At 38.7% G+C, this 17709-nt stretch overlaps 1 protein-coding gene across 2 annotated transcripts in view; it reads left to right on the top strand.

Moving 5' to 3' along the window:
- Positions 1-17709, top strand: part of LOC118816332 (piezo-type mechanosensitive ion channel component 2) — a 144086-nt gene that overhangs the window by 26756 nt on the left and 99621 nt on the right. For both annotated transcript variants that reach the window (XM_036582860.1, XM_036582857.1), the window contains exon 3: positions 14825-14950. In XM_036582860.1, coding sequence (XP_036438753.1) covers positions 14825-14950 — 126 coding nt within the window. The remainder of the gene's footprint in view (positions 1-14824; positions 14951-17709) is intronic.

Below are 17709 nucleotides of genomic sequence, written 5' to 3'. Positions count from 1 at the left end.
ATAGGAAAAAAAGAAAATGTGCACATTAGAACTAACACATGAATGGGTGTATTCATTAAACAATTGATTAGGCTTTTCTGACCCATAGAATTCAATGCCGTACTGTGGTGTTTCCCAACCTGGTCCTCAGGGCTCCCCAGACGGTCCACATTTTTCTCCAACCTAGCTCACATCACATCACCACAAAATGTGGACCGTCTGGGGGTTCCCTGAGGACCAGATTGGGAAACACTGACTTAGTGTATCAAAGCTGGGCAAGATACACTGTACATTATCCATAAAATGAGATATAGCTGAAATCTGTTTTATTTTGGGCTGGTATTATTTATTACTATGGGTGCGGGAAAAACTCGATTCTTAGATGCATCGCGATGCGGACGTGAACGAGTCTGAATCGATTCACAAATGTCAAAAATCGATTTTCTAAATATTTAATTTATAACGGAACGTTGACGGAACGCAAAAGGCGGAACTTGGAAGTGGGTAAGTGCAGCGCCCGGACAGTCTGTGGCGGCACATAACAAAAACACTACAGAATGAGTGAGAAATCCGACCGGCTGCCTCTGCATTAAAGCCAGGTTAGATCAGGAGTCACAATCCAAATGTTAATAAGAGCCATTTTGTCCTTTCAACAAAGTCAAACCACCTTGGAAGCCACAACATTTAATGTCCAGTATGTGTTAATGTCGTAGTATGGGCTAAAAATATAAACGAGAGCGCAGATTTACTTTGCTCTACTTTAAGCTTTAGCTTTAGCCGCTTTCCTTCCATCTCCACCAGAACACCTTTCTTCAAAACTAGAAGAGTTTCTTGTAAAATGTCTCAGCATCCGGCTGTTTTACGAAGCTGAGGTCGCTTCTCATTCGCCAGCTTCTCGTTCTAATTTTCCCGTTTCACCTTAAATTCTGCCTTAGGCGCCGAATGCAACTGCTGCACCATTTAAGGTGGGACGGGAAAATTCGAAAGAGAAGCGAGTTCATCTTCGCAACTTTTTTAACTCTCGTTGCAGATTTAACCAACCGCGCTGCTTATAAATGCGAATAAATCCTCCAAATGCAAATGTTCGTCTTAATCTCTGTTTTTTCGTTCGCTACTGGCGAGGCCAGACCTCGGTTCTGTGTGACCTGCTGTCTGCTGTCTGTTCTCAGTCGTTGAGAACCAGGGCTTTCGCGCTATGCTGCACACTTTGGAGCCGAGATTCAGCGTCCAGTCTCGAAAATACCCAACCCACCCCCCCCAACCTCTCTACAACGAGACCAAAACCGAAGTTATAAGATCACTAAAGAAAACGGGCAGGATGGCTGTAACGTGCTGCGTTGTTACCCATTACCACTGGATCTTATTTCAGAGTAACAGCGCATTTTATCGCAGATGAGTGGCAGCAGCGTCTCTGAATGAGAGCCTTCTAGTTCACTTGCCACATCACTTCCATTTGATTTATTAATAAAAGATATTTTAGATATTTAAAGCAAAGTATTTGTAATGATCCATAATGCATTTACATTATGGATCATTACAAATACTTTGCTTTAAAACTACCAAGTCCTCAGACAGTAGGAAGATAGAGATCCTGTATAGAGAAAAAAGATGCATCGATAATCGTTTTATAATCGCATCGCAGCCCTCTGAATCGTAATCGAATCGAATCGTGAGATGCCAAAAGATTCCCACCCCTATTTATTACTGAGCCATTGCTATACTATATGCAGTTTATAGTATTGTCACGCCATATTTGTCAGCTGATTGTATATAAACTCAAAAGCCTTCTATTTTCTTGGGGAATTTGACGACACTTTGGCTTTCAGAAGAAACCAAAGAGTGAATTGTTGAAATAGTTATAAGTTTCACAAACTTTCAAACATTTTTAGTGGTCTAATTAAATTTTTTTTTTGTTGTTCATCGAGGTACAAACAATGTAAGGTATCAAAATACAATAGTGATTTTAAGGTTCAGTTGTGAAGTGAAGAAGTCATGTATTGAAGGATAAGAGTAGATTAAGACAATTTTATTGTCTGCATTAGATTGTTAAGTCCAGTTTTAGTAGCTCAGTGTGCTTTCATATGAAGACAACTGAGTGCCCAGACATAGCAGAACTAAGTCAAGGAGACAACAAAGACAAAAGGCAATCTTCTCAGCTTGGGCAGAATTAGCTTAGACAACTTGATAGAGAAAGGGTGGGGGTAGAATAAGGACCCTGTTGCAGAGGGTCAGAAGGCCTTAGCTGGGCTGGGCTAGGCAGATTGAGACATTTCCTTTCTACAGCTGCTGTTGCTCCATGCTTCTCACCACTGGTCAGAAGAACAATGAATACATGATCAATACATCAGCCCTGAACATTATGTTCCACGTAGTGGTCAAGTAAATTTTTGTCCAGTCAGATTTAACCAATGCGAATTCAGCTGTGTTGAACATCTGTATTTGGGCAGTCTCCTTAAACATCATTTGAATCGTCATCAATCAGTTGTGCAAATATGTTTTGTTACATTTGCTATTACTTGTTATACCCAGTCATTCTGTCTTCACTGGAGACCACTTTATGTTGTATTTTACAACACGCAACCCCAACACTTTAAATTACTCCAACAGACCCTTAAACAGACATCTGCTAGACACCTTCACCCTGAAGGGTGTGAAGCACTAGATTTATGCTGGGCAATAGACCCAAAGAGCCTGTGGCTTTGTTCAGCTAGTGGCGTCTCGATGCGGGTGTTTGTTTAGTTACGACCCTCCAGTAGAGCAGGAAAGGAGTGAGTCAAGCTCTGTCGGTGCACCTTTGCTGGCCCTTGCGTCACCACCACCAGATGTTGGCCATTAATTATAAAGCCAAAACTCCTTCACCTCTCCTGAGGCAAAATTGTTTAAGGGTGATAATATGTGCCTGGGTACCATTGAAGTGAAAATTATAGGAGAAGTTTCAGCTGGTCCACCAGTTATGCTCCCAAAAATAAAGGTGCCAAAAAGGGTTCTTGGCCTAGAAGAACCACCTTTGGTTCCCTGAGGAACTTTTTGGTCTTACTGTTAGACAATTTCTACATAATTGCCTGATCTGTTCGAGCTGCTTGCAGTTGTTAGCTTTCAGAATCATATGTGTATATTACAACATAGAATGTGTGTTGGGTGCGTTTTCACCTTTTGAGTCAAGGCAAATGCATGTAAATAAAAGTAAAACAATACAGTTAGTAATGTTTGTTTACTTGAGCTCGAACTGTATCTGTCCTCAGTTAGGAGCTACTATGAATAGTCAGCTAGACAAGCAAGACAGCTAATCAGCCAATTCTTTTATACTTTAATAGTTGCATACAATGAAAAAAAAAGACAATTAACTTTTTAAGCGAAATTATTTATATATTATCTATATTTAAATTAAACGTCAGCTAAAATTTCATGATCGTAACAGACTGACTTACCATCCTTGTCTTAATTAACATGTACATCTTAAAGATTTAGGAAAGAAAGAAGTGATCAACTACAAATGTAGGTTCAAAAGTAACTGGTCTGTTAGAGTATCTATAATAGATGTAACAGACAAGGTTATCAAAGACATTGATCTTCTATTGCTTTTCAGCGCAAGAGTCAGTTTGGCACTAGTAAAGTCACAGCTCCCACTTCCAGATAACATTTCAATCTGTAAACAGTGACCAGTCAGAGTTTCCCATCCTAAAGTGAGGAAGACAGCAATGCTAGACTGCAAGGTTGTCCACAAGTCTCTCCTCAGAACAGACGTAATCTGTCCGCTTGAGGGAATGCAGGAGACAAGATGGCTTCCTGAGGAAACAGAGCAGAATGGAGAGGTCATTGGAGAGGGACCCCAACCCGTTTGGTTCTCCACAACCCAGCTTCACAGCACTTCCTCAGGAAGATGATGATTCATCAGCCTTACAAGGAAGGGCAGCTTACACTCTTTTAAACCCTGCTGGTTTCAGTGCAGTTTAGTCATCTACCTTCTTGAAAGTAAACACTCCCAAATGGTTCCTGGCTTGGGTGAAGAGCTCTAGCAAAAACTTTTAATTGGTATAGAACCTTAACAGTTCTTCAAACTTTAAAATAGTTCTTCTCTTGCACATCTCATATACAAAATGGTTCTTTAAAGGATCATCAGTGCTCAGTAGTAATGGGCCACATTGCAGTGCAAAAATCAAAGACTACCCTTTATTTCCTTTCCAGTCACGGATATGAGGTATAAGCTATTCAAAAAAAGCAGGACACATATTTAACAGAAAATGACACCAAAGACTCAACAACTAAATATAATAATAATAAAAAATCCTCGGTACTTAGTGTGTCCACTGATTATTTTTTTATAACAGCTTTCATTCTTTTCAGGAGACTTGCTTTCACTTTTTCAAAGAAATCTGCAGGGATATTCTTTTACGCCTACAAATTTCAGCCTTAGAAATTGGTTGCATTTTCCGCTTCTCATAATCCAAGTAATCCCAAACTGTACCCTATCAGACAGAGTCAGAAGTTTAATGTCAATGGATTGAACTGGAAACATTGTCGTAAAACAGGCAAGGGTCAAAACCAGAAGCAAGCATAAACCTAACAAAAGGGACATCAGAAGAGTAACCAAGAAAAAAAAAAAATAGGCGATCAAAAACATAGCTGTCAAAGCCAGACAAGGAAATACCAAAAACAGAGTCAAAATTACAAAAAGGGTTAAAAACCACAAAAACGGCAAACAAAAAATAATACTCAATACGCTCTGGGAAACAGTGGCAACACTTCACATAGTAAGTCTAAAACAAACAGTTTATGTAGGTTGGTGGTGTAACAGGTCAGTACTCCGGTGATGATGAGCGTGACCATGGTTTGGGATTGGATGCTGTAGACAAGGTGAGTGTCACATGAGCCCCTGGGGAATTCTGACAGTTGGAGTCCATGGAAGGACTGGTGTGCTGGGAGTTATGGACTACAGGGCCAGAGGGAGGCATGACACAAGCACATTCAGTGATGATGAGGTCTGGACACTGGGGTGGTCAGGAGCTTTTTTGTTTCTCACTTTTTTTCTTTGACTTTTACTTTTCCTTATGTATTTTATATCTAAACCCATCAGAAATATCAGAAAAATAAACAAATTCTTCCTAAAGGCTGTTTTAAGTAAAAATTAAATAAATGAAGGGTGGTCTCTGACTTTTGCACAGTACTCTATAAACAGTCTGGATTAAGTGATGATTACAAAAATGTAGTTCTTGTAGTTAAAGTAAGACACTTTATATGTAACCAGATTACAGTTACATTTTAAGGATTTCTGTTTTTAAGGATTAGCTAATGTTTGATTAGGCAGCATCAATTTATATATTTATTCTTAATTTATTGACTGGCCCATAAATTCAAAACTACCTGTGTCATAATGACAGATTACAACAGTTGATTGTGGTTTTGGGAGAATTAGAGCTGTGATTTCAGATAGTTTGTAATTTGAACAGTCAGCATTTGGTCAGTAGATGTATGGGGGAAAGTATAAGATCAGAAGTAATCCAAAAGTAATCTAAAAGATTGTATTATAGTTTACAGGTTTAGTCATGTAATTTGTCCATAAGTAACCTACCCAACACTAAGAATACTGTCGAACATCATACTTTTTCAAGCATTGAAATCTTCTTTAGGAAACCAAACATAATTCTTTTATCGCATCACTCCAAAGAGCGTTTTTTGATATACTCTTAAAAACAAAGGTGCCAGAAATTCTGTGTGCAGTGCCATAGAAGAACTGCTTTTGGTTCTGTAAAGAACATTTCAGTGGATAGTTCTTTAGAGAACTCCACATTTAGGGAGAACCCTAAATTGGTATAGAACTTTTACATTATGCGAAGGTTCCTCAGATTCATCTATTTACATTTCCAAAAGTGGTTGTTCTATGGAATCGCTAAAGAACCTCTCAGTTAAGCCTAAGAAGATTTTATGTAATGTTGCTTGTTTCGTTGGTGTACATATTTGGTTTTGTAAGAATTCATGAAAGTTCAACTTTAAATGGACATTCTGGAAGAAGCACATCTGGAAGAAGAAACATTTCTTTGCTAAAAATAAACAGTAGAGGAATTTTAGGAGGAATTCAGAGTATCCACCATTGTGCCTACGGCACAGAGAAATATCCTTTTCTGTTAGGCCATTTGGTTTTGGACTCAGGAAAGCAGTGGGTCTTTGTTAGCAATTCTGTGCTTCCCCCTCAGTCTCTCTCTCTCTCTCTCTCTCTCTCTCTCCCTCTCCCTCTCCCTCTCTCTCACTCTTCAAGAAGAGCACATATCTCAGCTCTGAGTCACATCATAAAATCTAATTAAGGGCTGTTTGAGTGTCTCCTATACTGGCTTCATATTTCATGTCAGGCACAATTTTTATATGATTTCAAAATCATCCAGACAAAATTAAGTTCCCAGGTTGACAGACGTAATGAAATGAAAAGGAGATGTAAAAAAAAAAAGACATTAAATTCGATGTCATGCATCATTATGATGAACTGAGGACACTTCCTCTTGGTGTGTTCCAGGGTGTTCCTCTTCAGACCTTTGCAAAGGTAGCATTTGCAGCCAAAATAATATGGTCTAGTGGAGGGAGGACTGTACTACATTGTTGTAAAAGAGCAACTGATAAGTTCATGTGTAACCGGAGTCTGAGTGGCCCTAAAACTTGACAGTATAATACATTTAGAGTGTTTTAAAAAGGAAATGTTAATGCAGTAGTTCAGTTCAATTAATGAGTCTGCCTCATGCTGCCTCTGTGTTCCAAGAAAATGAGTGTGCTGTCTGCTTCATTTTACATGCTATACCTTATGAGTTTTTCTTTCTTTCTTTTTTTTTTAGCTTGATCTAGTAGTCTGGTAAGTTATCACAAATCAGTTTTGCTAAATGACTTGCAGAAGCTGTAGTAGCTGTAGTGGAACGTGATTAATTTTGTTGTCGTCAAGTACGCTGGAGATATGAATCAGATGGAGCTGTTTTATCCATAAATGTTACGATATAATGGTTTTGTAATGAGTGTATAAGGATTCTAAATACTAAATCACACCCAGTTTATGGTGGGATGCCTTCCATTTATGATCTGAATGAGCTTGAATGCTCTCAGTATCTCAGGCAGACACCTTGGCCTTTAATGTTTTGGGGGCTGATCTTGAGGAATGCCTTTGCTGGCTGCTGTGGGTCTTTAATAATCTATGGAATGGCAGTTTTGGGTAGTGGCAGGGCTGAGGAAAGGATCTACCACACAGAAGTCTTACAGTGTGCACACTGTTGCAGTATTTGGACGTGAAATTCCTTACATGTTATGTTGAATTCTGCCATTGAAAATGCAGTGCTGGAAATGAAGTAAACTGTATAGTTTTTTGTCGTTATTGTAAGTAATAAGCTGTGAGAGGCCATGTGTTAGTGTGATTTTACCAGGAGTTAGGAGTGTCAGTGGGAAGAAGAATGCCAAAATCCCTTCACCTATGGTAAAATGACTGTAAGGCATGGCCTCCTTTGGCATGTTTGTATAAAACTGCAACAACATAAAACATGATAAATCACCCACTTTGTCCATGAATAATTTGTTATGAATAATAATTAACACAATAAACAATCCTTCTACCAATAAATACAGTTAATTTAGAATATGCAATTGTTGCCAAGCAACCTCAAAATGCTGAAGGACTAAAACTCAGTTGAAATCATTGTATATTAGTCATTTCATTAACTTTTTCATTTTTTGCCATTAAAATAATGAAAGTATCTTCACCTCATAAGTAGTTTTTGTTCACCAAATTACCCCTGCAATGATAATACTAATTTGCAGTAATGCCTGTGTGCAATTTCCCATATTGTGTTAGCATTTAGCTAATGCCACACTTGATTTAATCTTACTTAGATTAGATCTAACCTAAAACATGGACATTTGAAGGGCTTAAGACATTCAAGTAGCCTGTTTATTGCTGAACATACAGTTTAGCAATGAACTGTAGCTCACAGTTCATTGCTGCATCCCCAAATGCAAGTTAAAGCTCTACCATACAAAGAAGGAACCATATATAAACGAGATCCAGAAACGCGGCCGTCTTCTCTGGGCCAGAGCTCATTTAAGATGGACTGAGGTGAAGTGAAAAAGTGTCTGACAAATGAAATTTTGAATTTTTTGGACACATGGACACTGCATCTCTGCAAAGGGAGAGGGACCATCCGACTTTTCAAAAGCCAGCATCTGTGATGGTATGGGGGTTCATTAGTACACATGGTATGGGTGACCTGCACATCAGTGAAGGTCCTATTAATAACATGGCTCAGCTAATATGATTTTAAAACTGGAGATATCTGTTTTATAATCAGTATTAATATTTAAAAGCTAAAAGTGTTCATATGCAACTATCCTGAACTTCTTTACTTAGGTACTTACTAAAAATGGTTGCAGTCCAAGAATGAATTGATTCAAATCAATTATTTCAATAGCTGCACGAGAGCTTCTCCCAGCGGGGCAACATTTTACAGTTCATCTGATTTTGTTTGGCTCTCTCCTGTGTTGCGCGGACAGTATTGAATGTCAGATGAGTTATTCCTCATACGCCAGTAGCGGTAAAAGCTTGCACAGGCCATGATAGAATTACCAGATGACTGACGCTGGGCTTCCTCGGGCCATCAGTGATGTGTCATGGTAAAAGCTTTTTTTACAAGATCAATTGCAGTATAAACAGACCCTGTGTCTTTATTATTGCCTCCAAACACATCCTAACTAATGTTCGCCAACAGAAGCCAACTTATAATACAGATATCTCTGACAAGAAGGGGGGGTGGGGGGTAAATGACCTAACCAGCTCACTCCTGGGTTTGGCAAGCCTGAGTCGCTGAGGGACGATCTTTAAATACAATCAAGATGATGAAATTCCAGAATTCAGGATAACAGTGTTTGGGCTTTGGCATCTACATGGAGGTTCATACAACAAGTGTTCTCTTGGCTTGAGCAGACTTCCTTATGATCCTCACAGATGTATATAGAAAGTCTAAGCAAGATATCATTGGATCTAAACACAGGAATCCCTTCAATCATCACCGAATGGATGAAGTAGCCCATCAGAGGGAAACGAAATAAGAGACTGTTGCCCAAATGGTGCGCCATTGGGAGCGTACTAACACAACCTTCTTTGTCCTTGCTCTCCAACATCACAAACACATCTGGTCCATATTTGAGCTTCCTGTGCCAGGATTGGCCTCCAGCAGCCCATGGGTTTATCCTTAGTGTTTTTAAAGACATTTTTACTGCTGTATCTCTAATGCTTTTACTACACGGTTCCCTGCTCTCCCTGCTTGAAGTCATCATCAACACGTGTTCACATAAGCCACTATAATAGTGATTATATATGTATATATTTATTTATTAGGTTTTTTGTAGATTTGTTTGTTGTCCGGACCATAAAACATCTTGTTGTGCATTGTTTAAGATACTGTTTCTGGTGAGCAGATACTAAATATCTTTTGTCAGTTTGAACTCCTACTCAGTAATATGCTTAATTCATGGAGCAGTCCATGGCTAAGCCTCTGGCTGTAGTGTTGGATTTAGACTAACAATTGATTTGCCTTTTAGGTGCTGTTATGAATAAAACACATTCTAGTCATAGTCAAAGCCAAAGCGAATAATAAAAATGAACAATAAAAATTGTGTTGCTTGACGGGGCCTGTAAAACATTTTCACAACAGTAAACCATTGTAGTAAGCATAACACCTTGGCAGGCTTAGCTTGGCAACGTGTACTACATACTTTTCACGTTTCTCAAGTGATTGGAATATGATTACCAGTAGGTGTTAAAGAATTAATAGAGACACACACACTTACATATTATTACTTTCAGAAGGGCAGCAGCGCACAAAGCTGAACTGTGAATTGTATAACATCTCATTATTCATTTCAATCAGCAGAACGATGTGTAGCTGTAATAATAATCATCATAATAATGCTTTTGGCCTAATACTGCTCTCATTTTATTTAACGAAACCCAATGTGTTATGTTACTTCAACTTAATATAAAAGACCATTGTTGTTCTGATCTTATACTGTAAAAGTGTGCTTTGTATGACCAATTTTATTGATTTTTTAAACGCAGTGGTCACGCTGGGTTTTATAGTGAATCTGAATCAGAAATGCTTACGAAGGTTTTATGAAAAGCAAATAATCAACACTTTAGGCATTTGTCCATTTGTTCAGTAGGAGTAGATCAGGAGAGTGCATACTCTTAAAAACTAAAGGTGCCAAGTGGAGCCAGAAGGGATTCTATGGAGTGCTGCCATAGAAGAACCCCAAAAAACCTTTTAAATGATTTGATTCAATTTTCATATTACCTGTGGGCAAATGCAAATGTTTGGGCAGCTCTGGTCAAATTATTTTGTTAGTTTTCAGAGTCGAAATAAGTTCAAATCCTAAATCCTCTGCAAACTCGCCAACATGTTGAAGCAATGCCTAAGTTTGTTTACTACAGAAGATGTGTATGAAGGTTATTTCCTTCTCATGTAAAGTTACCAATTTGGAGATTTGGTTTTCTTCCAACAACAGCGATACATATTTTTGGCAAAGGTCTAAAGATCAATCATTATATGATCTTATCACATTTTATGAATGGTCAAAATCTATGTGGACTTGTGTATGTATGTAAGTGTTAAGAATTTATTTAAAAGTTTAAAGAGCCTCTCTTTCACCTTCCATATAGTTTTCCTAGAGACCATGCCCCCAAAATTGTAGTACTCTCTACTGCAGCTGCATTTTCTGCAGGATCTCTGGAGTCAGTAATTTAAGTCCAGTTCACCTTGAATGACCACATTCAGATCAAATTCTGAATGTATGAGGTTGCTACACACAAGAAGCTGACATGGTTTCAAAAACGCAAATGTATTTTGGCTTGAACGCTGCGTCAGCTTTGTTGGACTAGAAACATTCTGTATGCAGAAAAACGATGCTCGTGCTGTGCACCATAAAGGTTCAAACCATTTGAACTCCACTCATGTACACACCTCCTAGACAGACCTCCATCCTTCATCGTCTAATGTGTAAGCAACTGTAGCAATAGAATCAGAGATATGAGACAGAAAGAACATGCCTGTGTGTAAATCTGCTCTGTGATTGGATTCTGTACAGTGTTTGAGTGTGTCCTGTATTAATTCCATTTACGTATATTCCTAGCCGGCTGCCATGGAGGTTTTAGTCACAGGATTATTTATGAGTCCCTCCTCTTTAAAGTTATTGTGGAGGAGCAGTGTGTGACAGCTTGTTGACCCATGGGGCATTACCTGTGGTGGAGGAATGGAAGTGCTGCTCTTGTGGTGTTTAGAAGAGAGCTGGTCTGCACTGTGTCTGTGGTCTGACCGCCTCTTTCGTCCAGCCACACTCAAACGCAAAGCCTCACTTTCACTCACACTTCATACAGCGACCACATCACTGGAAAAAAAAGTAATGCACTGAATGTACTTGATTCAGATGTGCATATTATTTATATGTTACAATAAGTTATTCTTGTGGGAAGGAAGAATCAAGTAAATTCAATACAACACATTTTTCCAGTGTAGACAGTGCCTCTTTTTCACTTCAATAGGCCAGTCATCACTATCACTCATCACTATTTGTGGGGTCTGCTGTTTGCTGAAAGCACACGTATGGTTGGGCTGTCTGTCTGATGCAGAATTTGTTTGCTTTGTTAGCAGACATGCTAAATCCTCTTTAACTTGTTTCATGATTTAATTGCAATGTTCAAAGAAGAGAGGTTGACTTTCATGACATTACTGTGGGTTGTTTCTGCTGTACACTTTCAGAAAAAAGGGCTCTATATACTACTGAAGAAGTGTTCTTTGACTTGTAACAAGAGTGAACCCTTTTTGCTGTTACGTAGAACCATTTTTAAAAGTGTTCTTTAAAGCTGCGGTTCTCAGACTGGTTCTTAGAGACTCCCACATATTTGCTCTATTATTATGCATTGCAAGTTGGGATAGAGCAAAAATCTGGGGCACCCTAAGGACCAGTTTGAGTACCACTGCTGTAAAGAACCATATGCAAGTTTTTCACCATAGAGACGAATGACTTGACCATGCAAAGATGATTATTACTTAATCAGATGGCTCTTTGAGTGCTCATGGTTCTATATAGAACCAGTACCTTTAATAAAGAACCCTTATAATTTTTTTTAATCATTTGGAAACAGCAGCTGCTTGTTACACTGTAAACATTTAATGATAAACGGACCAACAGATATGGTCCGAATTGAGCAATAATGAATAAAATCTTGTTACATTGTCTTACATTAAAAGTTAAGACAGATGTTTCCTCTTCCTGTAAAGTTGACATGATGTAGATATGCAGTTTTAAAACTTTTAAAGTTTCTCTTTTTTTTACCAGTTTGGCCACAATTTTAGATCCTTCCTTCAGAAAAAAATTCTACACTCTTAAAAAAGTTGTTCTTTAGGGGTTCTTCAGCTAATGGATGAAGCTAATGGTTGTATATAGAAGCATGACAACTTTAAAGACTTTAAAGAGTCTGTAAAAAAGGGTTCAGTATAGAACCAAAGGCCAAGGACTCTGCTGTTGTTACAAGTCAAATAACCTCTTTTAGTGCTATATAGAGCCCTTTTTCTATAAGTTTTTCTTTGTCCTTTCTTTACAGAAACGTATTTGCCACCAGCAGTGTTCAATATCAGTCAGAGATGAAGACTAACCCTTCAGCCTGCCTTTCATTCGCCCACATTTAAAAAAACTGTAATTATGAATTGAATTATGCACTGCAGGCTGAACAGAGATTGAACGTGTAGGCTGATAGCGTTTATCAGAGCTCTGTTGGGACACAACATTATGACTCTCATTACCTTTGATATTTTGGATATTACTGTAAATGCTGATGTAATTTATGAGGTCTGAATTTAATCGAATGAGACGCAGGGGCTTATCCAGGCTCACCATTAGACTGCAATTTCAGACCCACTAATGTTATAAACTCAGATTTTTCGGTAATATTTTAGGCCTCGTTTTAAACCTCAGAGCATTAATGGTAGAGGAAATGATTCCCACACTGCTCTTTCCACAAAAAGGATATGTTTTCCAAATATGAAGAAAAGAGGCAAAAGCTGATTTCTCGTGGAATAATTACCCATGACTGAGAACAGAAGCTCAATCATGGGTATCCTCCTAATCTCTAGAGTTTGCTTTGATTGGTATTTTATTACTAATAAATGTCATTCTTTTATTTGCTCCTGTAGAACTGAATGGGAGTGGTCTCTATAAAGCTCTGCATTGGTCTGATTCAAACTGTTTCATGATGCTTTTCTTGCAGGAGTGATAGACCAACATCAGCGTCCGTCCCACAGCTATTTTGTCCGCTACTAGACATCACTAGAATGCTTATTTGTCAGCTGACAAATGAAGTCTAAGGTTCGTCCTGTGCCAGCAGAGATCTCTGTACTGTTTCAGTTGGAGTTTTCTGAATATGGCACAGGCGCTGAACTCAAACTGCGCCCAGTGGCCCTTACTTGACGAACGGCCCATAGGCTGCCAAAAACATCAGCGGTATATCACTACCCACAGCGAGAGAGAACGCCGTGTAGTACAAGGCTGCATTGCTGCTAATGGTGCTGGATTACAGCAGCACTTTCCTATAACGAGCAGACAGACAGGATCACCTGAGTGAACTTTCACCCGTACAATGGGATTGCTAGATTTGCCCTCTGTGTGAATACCCCTGCAGGACCAAAGACAGCCACAGGCCTGGCCAAGAGCCTGCAAGGCTCTATTACTATTTATCTTCCAGTGGCAATATATGAATTTTGTGCTGAAATATACTGGCTGACAAAAGACACATTGCCTTCCCTTTTTTATATTCACTTTCACTTTTCAGCTAAAGGGGAATTCCACCAATTTTTCAAAATTTCTTAAATGGTTAAGATGTAAACATTCAGAGTGTTTTTGTGAAATTTTACAGAAAGAAACAAAGCCACAATTATTTACAGTTGTAGTGATAGGAACCAGATGTCTGAACACTTTAGTGCATCTGATGACTGAAACTAACATTTTGAGAAAGTTTTGGCCCGTAATGTGTTAATCCAAAGGGAGAGGTGAAGAGGTACATGTAAGGCATTACAAGGCAGAATAGTCCCCAGAGAAATTGTTCATTTGTAAATTTATTTTTCCAGATGTACCATTATTTTGCTATTATCAACATTGCATAAAGAAACTCAGAGGATGCATTTAGGTAATTGGTTGTTCACTGGTCGCTGGCTATGACTTGATTAGAAATATTGGGTGATGTCTTGATTCTGCAGAGCTCTGATTATATACCACACAGGTTGATTTGGCTCAAAAAGGTAAACATTTTATTTGTTAGATTGCAAAGTGTCATTAAACAAAATAGGGATCTTGCAAAACAGTGAAACCTGTATATAACAAATGCGAAAGATACATAGGACGTACCCATTGTGGTTTACACAAAAAACAGTGAACAATAGGACACTGGAAGAAACTGAATGGAATCAGTTTTAAATTCTGTATATTTTTTTCAACTAAATGCTGTGGTATTGTTTTCCTTGAAATAAACACAATCTATAATATGTTATTGCAACCTAATAAAGAACAAATGCATAAATAAATAATTAGAAATTGTGCACTAAAAATTGCAGGAAAATGCCATATTTCTGTTTGTTCTCTGTAGAGGAAGTATTAACTCATTTTCACTTAGAAAATCAACAAAATGTGTAATTTGACCAGGGATGTTCAAACCTTTGCATACGACTGTATATAAGAAATGTTTTGTAAGGCACCTAAAAAAATTACCTGACTGCCACTGATTGATTTCAATGTGCATGAGTGTCCTGAGTTTAACTCAAAATCGTTTCTCCTCCAGGCCACACGGGTCGCTTGCTGAAATCCCTGTGCTTCACCAGTTTGACTTTTCTGCTGCTGCACATCATTTATCAGATCACCATCAACAGCCTGTTAGCAGGAGACAACATTGAGCCTGACTTCAACTGTAAGTACCTGCTCATTGCTAATTTCTATTCCAGCTCATTTCAAGTCATCCTGCTCCAGGTTTACTGCACCGCCATGTCGATTAAAAAAGAAGAAAAGTGTAATAAATGCAGTTAAACATGAGCTCAGCATGGTGGTCAGGGTGGGTTTCCAGACACGACTCTAATCCTGACTAAAACAAACAGCCAGAGAGCCGAGCGGCACCTGGACTGGGCCTGGCACGGGTGACCTGAGGTCAACACCCCTTGCCTGGGTCCTGTTACCCCTGACACGAGGGGGCTGCAGCACCAGAGCCCCACAGCACTGCTGGGCGTGGACCCAACCAGCACTGCTTGCAACAGGCACACGGCGCTGGCCACACTCTCCCGGCAGCTCTAAGCCACAACATCTGTGCGCAAGATGGGAATCTGCACATAATGAAGAGAAAAAAGTGCCCAAGCCCAGCAGAACTGCATTCAAATGCAGAATCTAGGCCTAAGGTCATCTGTCTCGTGTCTGTGTGCAGTCATAAAAAATGTGCAAATGATGACCAGGGGCCCTCGATCGAAAGTTTAAGTTTTCATCAGAGACCCTTGCAAATATTTATTTTGCTGTGTCATGAATGGTTCTTCAGTGACGTCACTGTGAAATTGTAAATTCGGTCTAGACAGGGCAATGCTGTGCTGTTGTAAATGTGTGTTAATGGCCTTTTTTCACAGAATGTTTGTTTGAATGTGAGCAAAGTTAACTGCCAGCTAAGCCTCACTAAAGATTAATTGAATGATAAGTGCATTCTTATTGAGTTTAACACATATAAAGAACAGTTTCTCAGAAAAAGTCTATGAGTAAGCGCTTAAAGTGCACGTTTATTACGCAGGTATAAATCTTATTATTCAGTAACTACTACAAATTATTTAGGGATTACTATGAAACTAATTTGCAGTTATGAGAGTAACGACTTCATGTGAAATAAAATATGAGCCCTTGGGGTTTAAGGGGTTAAAAACATACAGCATTCACTTATTTCATTCTCATCCTGTGAAAATGCCCCTTTAGTATCAAGAAAAAAGCAGAACATATATTTAACAGAAAATTAAACAAAAGCCTTAACAAGTAAATGACATATTTTTTAATATTTTGTGTGTCCACGCTTTACCTTAATTGCACTTTCAATTCTTTTCAGGAGTCTTGTTTTCATTTCTTTAAACTAATCTACAGGGATATTTTTCCACACCAAGTTCAGTCTTAGAAGTTGGATGCATTTTCTACGTCTCACAATCCAAATAATCCCAAACACATTCAAAATGTAATGGACAGTTTGGTTTTCTTTTTCTCAGTAACAGCTTCTTGACAGCTACACATCCTTTCAGACTCATAGTGTTGAGCTGTCTTCTCACAGGGGAAGGACGGACAGAAACACTTGTTGATTTTTTCAGATCTGAAGCAACAGTGGAGCTTGATTTTCTGCTCTCTCTCAAGATGAAAGCTGTACTGTTTATCTGATGGGGACACTTTTGATGGTCTACCAGGTATTGCATGGTTGTTAGGAGTCCCATGTCTCTGTATCTTTTAATAATCTTTTTAACTCCCATTTTGGAAACGCTTGATTTTTTTTTTTTCCACTCATTTTTTCTTTGACTTTCCTTTCCCTATACAATTATATCTGATCTCCTTCTGAAAATTAGGAACTTGTACTTAACTGCTGTTTTGAATGGAAATTAATTTAATGACTTTTACACAGTACTGCATCTACAGCCAAAGACTTTATGCCGCCATGGCATCCTTAAGGGTCCACCAGACCATCACACCAAATTGCACATAGATCTATAAAACTTGTGCTACTTTATCTGGTTTACTCATACTTTGAAATGCAAATGGTAAAATAAGCCAGCAGACACCCAAGACGTAATAGCTCTAAAAGTGATATATCTGTCTGGATGAATTTATATACACTGCCACTTGTTGGCGTCTACAAAGCCTGAATGTACCAGAAACTCAAATGATTTTATTCAGATTAAAAAATGTTTATGGTGAGGCACTAAATGTAATGACTTTTCTGTCTGGTCAAGCACACTGTAATTCAAACCAACCACATGGTGAAAAAAGACAGCAGCTGGCATATGAAACCACTTAAAGTGTTTGCTGTAATGGAGTCCAAGAGAGTTTTACTAACAAAGTTTATATCTGTGTATCCGTCAGGTCTTAGGTTTATGAACATCAGTAACCCTTGGTGTCAGGCCTCAAGCAACCATTACGCATTTCTTTCACATAAACTGACCTGTGAAGACTGTTATGCCTGAGAACGTAACTTGCACTCATAGACACAGTGCACAGATGAGCAAAACAATGAATCTGCAAGCAGTGTAGTGTTGGTACAAGTGAGCGTAGAGAGTGAGAAGGTTAATGGATGCAAGCTTAATACTCTTAGCAATAGAACATAAGAGGGATTGTGTTATTGCGAGCAACGTCATGGGTGAGTTTCAACCTCAGGCACGAGCTGAAGGCAAGTAGGTCATTGGAGCTGAGATTTCATTTGCAATAACACATCTCGAGTGTTTTATTGCTTTTATGTGACAGTTCTGCAAAGTAATGAAGAAAGTAAAGAAGCCCCAAACTTTGCGTCTAATGTGCTGTAATACAGACTGGTCCTTCCGCCGCAAAAACAGTAGCCTTTTGCAGATAAAGCCATAAAACTGTCAGGTTCAGCTTAGCTTTTTCAATATTTGCCAGATTAACCTGAATGCTGTTTTGTTCAGGCTAGGCTGTAAAGCATTTTACAGC

This window comes from Colossoma macropomum, unplaced genomic scaffold, assembly GCF_904425465.1.
Source record: "Colossoma macropomum unplaced genomic scaffold, Colossoma_macropomum, whole genome shotgun sequence".
Taxonomy (NCBI): Eukaryota; Metazoa; Chordata; class Actinopteri; order Characiformes; family Serrasalmidae; genus Colossoma; species Colossoma macropomum.
The sequence above is the reverse complement of the archived record's forward strand: the minus strand, read 5'-3'. Positions and strand labels throughout refer to the sequence as shown.